Genomic DNA, 10,260 nt, shown 5'->3' with positions numbered 1-10,260 from the left:
AGAAAATGGCAGCGCGGGGGCTGCGGCTGGGAGTGGGGAGGCTGTCTGAGGTGCCGGCGGCGCTGAGAGGCGTAGGCCGAGCGTCCAGCTCGTCTCAGGCCTTTGCTGAGGTGCTTCGGCTGCCGAGGAGACAGCTGACGAAGCTGGTGTACCCGCTGCAGGAGCTCGAGCAGTACCTTGCCCCGGACGCGAGGGCGGACTTGCGGCCGAGGATCTTCCACCCGAGCCTGGAGGACATCTCGAAGGCCGAGAGCTTCTTCGCGTCCGGCGCCCGGAACCGCGTCGAGTACGTCAGCTCGGCGGTGCGGCTGGACCACGCCCCTGACCTGCGGCGGCCGGAGGTGAGCGCGGCCACCGCGTGCCCGCCGGTCGGAGCGCCAGCCCAGGCGCTCGCCGCTGTCGCTTGTCCGCAGGCCACCGAGCAATGTTTAAAGGTTTCAATTGAGCTGGAACAAAACATGCTGAGAGAACTTAGTGAAATGGGACCTGTAATAGTTTAACAAATCACCTCGATCAATGTTTTCGACCCATGTCAATTCCACATAACCAGTAAAAATGATGGTATATGTAGCAATAATGTGAAAGATGTTTTTAAACAATGTTTTGTCAGTGAGACTCCATAGTGTATTTTATGGGTGTCCTACAATTTAATACAGTATTTTGTTCCAGGTCTCCCTCAAGGATGCCTCAGATCTTTACCTTTGCCTAAAACTGCACCTTGCCGTAAGTTTGTCTAAATATAGGTAGAACTGCTGTAAGTTAGGTAATCATTACTCAGGAAGCTCATAAACTCTTAATGCTTTGGAGAGGCTATCACTCACTTTTTGACTGTAACTTTGAAGAATTTTTTTTTGCATCCTGTAATTTATTTTTTAAAATTCAGCTTTAGCGCCTGGCACAATAACTCAGTTGGTTAGTCTTCCACTCCGGTCCAGCTCCCTGCTTGTGGCCTGGGAAAGCAGCAGAGGATGCCTCAAAGTCTTGGGACTCTGCACCCATGTGGGAGACCCCGAAGAAACTCCTGGCTTCTGGCTTCAGATCAGCTCCACTCCAGCCATCGTGGCCAGTTGTGGAGTGAACTAGAGTATGGAAGATTTCTCTCTGTCTCTCCTCTTTGCAAACCTGCCTTTCCAATAAAAATAAATAAATCTCTTTATTTAGGATTTATTTTTATTCAAAAGGCAGACTTAAAGGCAGAAGGACAGAGGGAAACATATATACATATATATACATATATGTGTATTCCATATACACATTATATATATGCACTTTGGATTTACTCAGTATTTGAAATTAAAGCAGATTCAGATTAATTTTAAAGAATTAACCTGATTTTTGCTGAGTATGTAGCATGCCTGGCCCCTTTCTGCTCCAATCCTAAGGATAACCAAAAGTGTCCTTAGAAATTTCCAAAATATCCCCCAAGAGATAGTACTTACATCATTTAGAATAACACATTGATGTGTTTCTCCTTCGATACTGTATTAAGACACAGAGCCAAGTATGTTTAAGATGATTATCTATAATATTTTGTTTCCACACAAGGGGAAAAGCTCAGTTGGACCAAGAGAGGTGAAGGGAAAAGAAGTGCTGTTACAGCACCCTGCAGGAGTCTGGAGGAAAAGTAGATTTTCCCTGGATGAGAGTTCCAAATATGTGGTACTTTTGAACCATTTTTGATGATATATATTGTTTTGTTTTCAAAAGGCTTCTTAAATTTGGAGTGCATAACAAAAGTGGCAGATATTCTTGAGTAGCACAGTATAATTAGAAACTTGGATTCTGGATATAGATTTCAATCAAGTTCAAATTTCAGTCCTTTCACTTTATAGCTCAGTAATTTGGAACTAATTACGTCACCTACTTCATAGGGATCTTGTACAAAAAATATCTTAGGTGCTTTCAAAAAGTCTATGGAAATTTGTATTATGAAAAAAATACATGGATTTTAATTTTGTTTTGCAGCACAGTAAACATACCATGTCTAAATAGGATTTAGTTGGAGCCACTAAGAAGGGTAAAACATCAGTTTGAAAGGAGCTCCTGTTTGAAAACAAGGCTCCGAAAGAGACCACCAGTTTGAAATAAACAGCTTGTTTTGAAAGGGATATGATGATGTTGAAGATGAAACCCACAGTGGCAGGCAGTTCATATAAATTTGCAAGAAAAAAAATTATTTTCTTCATGCCCTAACCAAAGAAGAACAGCAAAAACAAGAGACCACACTATACACAGCTCCTGTAGAATGAACCTTAAGTTTGATGGATGCCAAAACTGTTGTGCCCACATCATCTGCAAAGCAATGATAGAGTTCTCACAAAAAAAGTTTTGAGCATGTAAAACAAGATCTTGCAGCATTTCCTGAAATAGAACATGTTTCATGGCTTTTCTACCATTATCCTGAAGATAAAGCACAACAAAGCAGTGGCTGCCAACCGTTGGAAGTGGTTTGGTCAAACAGGAGAAGGTTGTGGCAGCAGTTCTCTGCTTCCTGGTGGTATTTTACTTGCTGTCTGCTGTGCCAAAGAACAGAGACTTCTTATCGGAGTGACTTAGCAGAGTTAGCCAAAGCCTGCATAAGAAAAACAAGCAAACGGGGGTGGGGGGAATGTCAATGGGAAATTATTAGGCTTCTGCCTTACAGCTCTGATTTGGCACTTTCCAATCTCTTTTTATTTTCTAATCTGTAAAAACATAATCTTTAAATGAAATTTTTCTCCAGGGTAACATTGAAACCACATGCCATCTCAGGACCCTCAGTTCTCTAGGAATAGATTAGATAGCAGATATCACTGAAAACCTTAGTGTCTTGAACTAGATAGAGCATAAGTTGAGAAATAATGTTTTAATTTTTTTATCTTTTACTTTTTCTTGAACTTTTTGCAGTCTCTTTGCTCATGTGGAATGCTTAGAACAGTACCTAACACATTGAAATCATTCAATAAACGTTGGCTACATGCTAAAATTTGAGGTTTGACTAAATTGGAGTATGTTTCGTTGATGTATGGTTGGTATATCTGAATAGTTCCAACAGTTTTGCAGTGAACACATTTAATATAACAACATGATATAATGTATATGCAATTATATTAACTGGATTCAATTATTTCCTTTTTTCTTGCATAGGTGTGTTTTATAGGCAGAAGCAATGTGGGAAAATCCTCCTTAATAAAAGCATTATTTTCACTGGCCCCTGAGGTTGAAGTCAGAATCTCCAAAAAACCGGTATATTGAGTTTTTTTTGTTACCTGGACTATCTCTTGAATTAATTAAAAGAAATAAAATTGGAAAGTACAAGAAACCATAATTGCTAAGTTGCTAAAGAAGTGATTTCTTTCAAGCAAATAAATAAGAAATTTCATTGATGGTTTATGTATTTCTCTGAAGCAAATAAAGTGTGGCTAGGTTGATTTAAATAGTCTGAGACCTTGCAGAATTCTTCTGTCAAAATTTTTACAAAGAGTTGCAAGATAAAGTGTTTTAGTGTCATTCTGCATTTCCTTCTTAGAGATCATCTAGTTCTATGTTGATTTTAGGAGGAAAGCTTCAAAAGATAATTGCTTTATTTTCTCCTCCTTACTAACTCATGCACACGCACTGTCAGGCACATTATGCTTTCCCAGAGCTGATTCTGTATTTGTCCCAGCTAGCTTGCTCTAACAGCTGTCATCTTCTAGTTACCTGTACTTGCTTCTCAACAATACAGACTGCCCTTTCCTCAAAACTCATGATTCTTTCCATCCTTTAACCCCCTCAACTTCCTGCCCTGTCTCATAAAAAAAAAATTAATTACAACTTCTAGGTAGGGTAAACCCCTTCCTATTGTAAGAGGGAATTTATTCTTGACATTCCCAATCTGTAATTCCAAACTTATTTTACTACATATACACAAATACTGGGAGCTTAATCAGTGCTTATAAAAATCTTTCTTAATAAAGCTTATTCTAAAATCCAAACAACTGAATTTTTTTAAATAGTCTTTCTTTTGGTGAATAAGTGTGGGCATTTAGCTCATCAATTGAGTAACAACATTGAATGCTTATATCCCAAACTGAAATACCTGGTCCAAGTCCCAGTTCTTCCACTTTGGGTCTGCCTTCCTGCTAATGTGTGTGAGGAGCAGTAGGTATTGACTTGAGTCCCTGCCACTCGCATGTAGTTTTAGGCTGCTGCCTTGGCCTGCCTCAGCCCTGGATGTTGCAGGCGTTTGAGGAGTGAACCAGCAAGTGAAAGATGGATCAGTCTTCCCTAACTCCTACTTTTCAAGTGAGAAAATATTTTCATAAAATTTTTAAATGTTTCATAGACCCAAAAGCATGATTAAGCCACATTTTAATCTTTTTTAGACAACTATAATTTAATGCTGTGTGTGCTTTTTAAAGAAATTATTTACTGAAAACACTAAAATCCACCTATCAAAACGTACAAAAAATCTTGAATTTAGGGTGTCAGTATAAATATAAAGAGTTGTCAGGCTTTGGATCTAGATTTAGGAACACCTTTATGAGTGGTGGTAATCATTTTAACCCATCAGTGCCATAATTAATTTCACTTTAAGGTGGAGACACAGCAGAGGGTATCCACTAATACAGTCATGCAGTTAATGTAACAAGGGGAGTTTTTCATCTGAACTTAAAGTCTTAAGATGCTGTTTTCAAAATGAATTGGGGGGGAGTTTTCTGATTCGGGCTCACCTAGCTCCAGCTGTTTTACTGTGTCATCATCAGGAGAGCTAGAATTAAATGCCTAGGCTTTTAAAATCAATTTGTTGATTGAATAGAAAACATTTTGTGATATATAAAGGATATATTTTAAGACAGCTTTTATTTTTCCATTTACTTTGTCAGGGGCACACAAAGAAAATGAATTTTTTCAAAGTTGGAAAGTACTTTACCATGGTCGACATGCCAGGTTATGGCTATAGAGCACCGGAAGATTTTGTTGATATGGTAGAGGCCTATCTAAAAGAACGAAGGAAGTAAGAAAACAAAAATTTCTTATAATGGTTATACATTAAAATCCAAAGCACATTTTTCATCAAGCGTACTGTATACACAATGAACATTTTGGATTTATCAAATAATTTAATGTAGAAGGCCTGTTTTATTCCCACAGTGATCTTCAATACTGTATTCAGAATAGTGGTATATATTGCTTGTTTGATTTCTGCCTGTTGATTAGCTTAATGCTAGCTTCAAGTGTTTCTCTGGATTGAAATTATAAAGAGAACATCAGCAGAGTTGAGTAATTTTTTTAAAAAAACAAACTCTTAGCTGGCTAATTTTGAAAATGAAAAATTGTTGGTTATTGTTTTTGACATGCTTTACATAAACATCAGTAGATTGTGATCATTCTTAAAATGCCTCAGATATCATACTCTCTGATTCTGTCTCCATAGTCAAGTAAGTTCTTTATTTCAAGAATTGCGCAACCTGTAGAAAGGTAATGCTAAACATCTGAAGTGTAGAAAATGTTTATCAGTATCTTGCTTGTGGATTTACACAGAAACTATTCATCTAAGAAAATAGTTTGTTGTCTGCTACTCTTAAACATTTCTATAGCAACTTAGAGTTAATTGAGCTTCTGTCTTTCTACCACTAGAGTGGTACACGGTTCTGATATAAAGTCCCAGGCAGACTAATATCAATACATGCTTATTGAAACAAATTAATATTCAGTGGGTTTAGTTACTGGAAGTAAATGATATTGAGACCTGTTGGACTGTGGGATGAACTGCCTGGTGAATCCCAAAGAAATGTTTAAATTTTGAATTGAAAATTATGTTATTTCATAGCATAGTAAAGGTTCAGCGAGGGGGCAAAATGAATGAGTATATATTATATTACTACTAGTCTTCTTTTCTGCATTTTTACAGCTTGAAGAGAACATTTTTATTAGTGGATAGTGCTGTTGGAATTACAAAATTAGACAACATTGCCATAGAAATGTGTGAAGAATTTGCATTGCCTTATGTGGTAAGTGTTCTTTGGAATCATGGTTGCAGTTAGAAGTACGAGTTTTGTCTGTATGCCCCTCATTTTTTTTTTCTAAGATTTTATTTTTACTTGAAAGTCAGTATTACAGAGAGGAGGGAGACAGAGGGGTCTTCCATCCAGGGGCTTACTCTTCAGACGGCCACAGTGATCAGCACTGAGCCAGTCCAAAGCCAGAAGCCAGGAACTGTTTCTAAGGGCTCCCACATGGGCATGGCTTAGTAGGTTGGCATTGACATGAGTAGTGCTTTATGAGATTTCTAGATAAAACAGTACTGTTACTTTCTGAGCTGGCATTGTGGATGTTAAGCTGCTGCCTGCAATACAGCATCCCAAGTCCCAACTGTTCCACTTCCCATCCAGCTTCCTTCTCATGCTCCTGGGGAAGCAGCAGATGATGGCCTGAGAGCCACGTGGGAGACCTGGGTAGAGTGCTAGGTGCCTGGCTTCAGCCGGGCCCAGCCTAGCCACTCAGCCATTTGGGGAGTGAACCAAGGAATGGAAGCTTGCCTCACTCTCTCTGCCGCTCTCTCTCTGTAACCCTGACTTTCAAATAAATAAATAAATCTTAAAACACACATAAAGTTATTTTCTAAAGAAAAGCAAAAACCACAATAACTATAGTTTCCAAAAAATTTCAGAAAACCAGTAACATTTAACAGTTTAATGTAAATCAAACCATATTATTAGCACTTGGATTATGTGGTTCTCGAGGTTTGCAAAGATCTATGAAACATTAGGGATAACTTAGTTATGAAAAGTCAGAAGCATTGTCAGTATACGTAGTAAAAATGCTTATGTACTGTCAAACCAATTTTGTTAAATAATAGCCATCCTGCTTTAATGATGTTGGTACCAGTTTGTGAATTCATGTATTTTGCATATTTTAACTACTCAGAAATGTTAGCTTCCTTCTTTGGATAGTAAAATGACACATTTGCCATTTTAGGAAAACACTACCATTTATGGCAGATTCATTAGTCAAGAAAAACCACCCAGGTTCTGCTTCTCATTCCTTCTCATTAGCATTTTTCTAACTAAAAAGTGTAAACAAAGAAATCCTCCAGGAAAATTTAAGGTTTTAGTCCTTCATTAATTCTGTAACCACCATGTTGTGACCTTCTTCCAATGCGTGGTGGTATTTGGACAAATACAGTCCTGTGCTTACTTGAAAGATTACTACAGTAGATAAGAACAGCCAACAGATACCTCTTTAAGGAATTATTGTGTAAGTCAAAAACGACCACAAGCTTGCAAATCTGTGTGGAACAAGCTGATATTCATTTCTGAAACATCTATTGTGATCATAAACGCAGTTTGTGCCAATTGTTAGAGTAGCTACAGGGTCCTCCTCATTGATCTTACCAAGATATTGTGGCCCTGTGTTGTTAAGCAGCATTACACAGCAGAATATAGTGTATATTTTATGATTCTCTTATTAACTTGTTTAATCTTCACGGAGTACCTCCTTTCTCAGTAATTGTGTCTTATAGATGAGTGCATCAACACAGATTCTGTGAGAGGTCTGCACAGGCTCATATAGTCAGACCTACATAGGTAAAATGGCATATCAAAAATAGTTTAATATATTAATTTTTTTTTTTGCTTGTAGATGGTATTAACAAAAATTGACAAATCCTCTAGGGGACATCTTTTAAAACAAGTGCTTCAGATCCAAAGATTTGTCAACATGCAAACCCAAGGATGTTTTCCTCAGTTGTTTCCTGTAAGGTAAGCACTGCATTGTTTTTGTAATTCTAAAATTAGTCTCCGATAGAAATTATTTCCAAAAGCCCTCATTTTACTATTAATCTGGATCAGCGTTAAACTCTAATGAGCAAAATGCCTGCTGGAATCCCACTTCTTCACTGCAGAAGGCCACCCGGCACTCAGAATCTATAAGTTGACACCTCCAAGAATATCACCATTCCCCATACCAGTGACTGAAAAAAAAATTATGTATGTTACATATGTACACCTTGCTTTAACTTGCATGGCCAAGTGCCAGGCCCTCCCCCAAGAAGGGAATTTGTCCAATCCAGAAATGGTTATTATAAAATGTCACATTGTTTCCTTCTGTATCCTTGTGGTAGGTGAAGGATAAAGTGTGGCAAAAACATTTAGTCCAGTCAACTTGGTCTGTTAGCCTATAAGGCAAAAATGCTCCTCTTCATGTTCCCAGCAGGGAAAAAGGTAGAAATGATGAAAGGCCTTGAAAGACTGATGTTAGAATTAGTGAGTTTTATAGATGTTGTTACAGAATTTCTTCTCTGACTTTCCCCTATATTGAGTCCAAGCAGATGAGCATGACTGTAAGGACAGAAAATTCTGGAAACTGACAGAACTTCTGCAAAGGAGTTCGTGGTGCCGCAATTAGGGTGTGAATCATCCAACTAGTACTTCTTTAAACTGCTTCAGTGTCCCTTCAGTGTAAAAATCACTGTGGGCTGTTAGGCAAAAAGTCCAAAAACATGTACATTGTGAAGAAGGGAGCTAGCAATACAGCAATTGTTTCACCTAGATGGAAAATCAGCACATGCACCTGAGAGACTATGGCTAACTCCTGATGGGTACGTGGAGGGAGGCATGCATAGTGGAAGACAGACAAACAATACACACAGGAATGGTGATCGTTTTGTTTAAAAAGTCAAAACCTGGGGAAAAGGCCTAAGTTACAATGACTGAATTTTTGTCATCAAGAAAACTAAAGCAATCAAGACTTAACATTGGAAAAACAGCAAAATAGAGGATATGGCAAAATGTTTGGACTCACAAAGGAAATAAGATGTTAGGTAAGTTCAGATCTGCTACCACCTGTGACTGTTTTTCTGTTTTCACAGTGCTATGACCCATTCTGGAATTCATCTGTTGAAATGCTTTATAGCAAATATAACAGGGAACCTTGACCTAACAGTGCCTAGTTTAGCTGAAGATTCAAAATTCTTCATACCTACTGGACTTGCACACTAGAAGAATCAACATTGTCTTAAGCATATTATTTCTAATGTGGGGAAGGATCACTTGTGCTTTAAAATGTGCATCTTCCACAGCAAGAATGAATTTGCCTCAAGGGCTGGCACAGTGGCATATTAGGCTATTCCAGCTGTGGAGCTGGCATCCCACATGGGCATCAGCTCAAGTCCAGCTGCTCCACTTTCCGACCAGCTCCCTGCCAGTGGCCTGGGAAAGCAACAGAAGGCTTAGACAACTGCACCCATGAGACTTGGAAGAAGTCCTGGCTCCCAGCTTTGGACCAGCCCAGCTCTGGCCATGGCCTTCATTTGGGAGTGCACCTGCAGATGAAAGATCTGTTCCTCTGTTTCTCCTTGTCCCTCTCTTTCTGTAACCCTGGCTTTTAAGTTAAATAAAAATATTTTTTAACAAATGAATTTGCATCTGGGATGAAAAAGGTTTATAAGTAATTGAATTAAGCAGTTCATTAAAATAGTTATAACTTACTTTCCTTTACAAATCCAAAACCAAAGTATACAAGAAGCTCATATGATGGAAATGTATCACCAAAGGTTTGCCATATCATTTATCGGGCTTTATCTTTTAAAGAAAATGTCTGTCAAGTTTTTCAAGTATTAAAGGGGCTGCTTTTCTGTTAACTATTTATAGAAAAGATGCCTCCATGTAAATCTACTAGTAATCTTTCTAATCGAGTCTTGAATATTAAAAAATTGTTCTTGGATCAGATTCACCGGTCCACATTGGAACCTCCAGTCATTTCAAGGCAGGACACAGGATTCAAACTGAAAGCATATGCAGACTGGAGATAACAATAGGGGAGGAGATGAGGGGGACAGGGAGGGGAAACCCCAATGCCTATTAAACTTGTCATAAAATAATTTTTAAAAAAAAGAAAATGCAAGCTCTATGTCTAATGTATACTACATGTTGGACTTTGGGCAAATCACTTGATCTCTCTGGTTTTTATCTGTATCTGTGTCCTCATAAGCCATTGATTAAAATGATATTATGAAGCAGTGTATCAGAAGACAGTCACATGCCTGTAAAGACAAACTAGAGAACACAGCAAAATGCACTTATTTATTACAAAAAGACATTTGTCGGGGAAGTAACATTCTGTCTAGTAAAAAAGCCAGAAAAAGCAGTATTAGGTGAAAAAATTAGTTTGCAGAGGGCAAGAAAAGAAGGCTGATGGGACAGGAATTGGTACCTTGTAAGAGTCAAGATGGAAAGATAAAAGCCTCACTTTGAATTACATTAATGGAAAAGACTTTTAATGAAGATGACATTGCCT

The 10,260-nt window shown here is 38.3% G+C and overlaps 1 protein-coding gene across 4 annotated transcripts; it reads left to right on the top strand.

Moving 5' to 3' along the window:
- On the top strand, positions 1-9,121 carry GTPBP8 (GTP binding protein 8 (putative)). 4 transcript variants are annotated; one of them, XR_005883910.1, is made up of 6 exons: positions 1-341; positions 3,127-3,225; positions 4,848-4,978; positions 5,876-5,975; positions 7,606-8,371; positions 8,834-8,933. XR_005883910.1 is itself a non-coding variant. In XM_040980482.1 (6 exons), exons 1-6 carry the CDS (start codon positions 6-8, stop codon positions 8,961-8,963), a joined length of 720 nt encoding a protein of 239 aa, XP_040836416.1. In that variant the 5' UTR covers positions 1-5; the 3' UTR covers positions 8,964-9,121. The 4 variants fall into 4 exon arrangements, 3 of the variants coding, with proteins under 3 accessions (XP_040836416.1, XP_040836414.1, XP_040836415.1); XM_040980482.1 differs by having other exon boundaries at positions 1-146; positions 7,606-7,724; positions 8,834-9,121; XM_040980480.1 differs by having other exon boundaries at positions 7,606-7,724; positions 8,834-9,121.
- The last annotated feature ends 1,139 nt before the right edge of the window (positions 9,122-10,260 follow it).

Source organism: Ochotona curzoniae, unplaced genomic scaffold (assembly GCF_017591425.1).
Source record: "Ochotona curzoniae isolate NIBS_2020 unplaced genomic scaffold, NIBS_Ocur_1.0 contig_3498, whole genome shotgun sequence".
Lineage (NCBI taxonomy): Eukaryota > Metazoa > Chordata > Mammalia > Lagomorpha > Ochotonidae > Ochotona > Ochotona curzoniae.
This window is presented reverse-complemented; position numbering and strand designations above follow the sequence as displayed.

Bases quoted from the DNA above. Each gene is read 5' to 3' on its own strand.
- GTPBP8 (XM_040980480.1), top strand. From the start codon at position 6: ATGGCAGCGCGGGGGCTGCGGCTGGGAGTGGGGAGGCTGTCTGAGGTG. The intron at 3,226-4,847 runs GTATATTGAGTT...TTACTTTGTCAG, and splicing joins TCAGAATCTCCAAAAAACCG to GGGCACACAAAGAAAATGAA. The intron at 4,979-5,875 runs GTAAGAAAACAA...GCATTTTTACAG, and splicing joins TATCTAAAAGAACGAAGGAA to CTTGAAGAGAACATTTTTAT.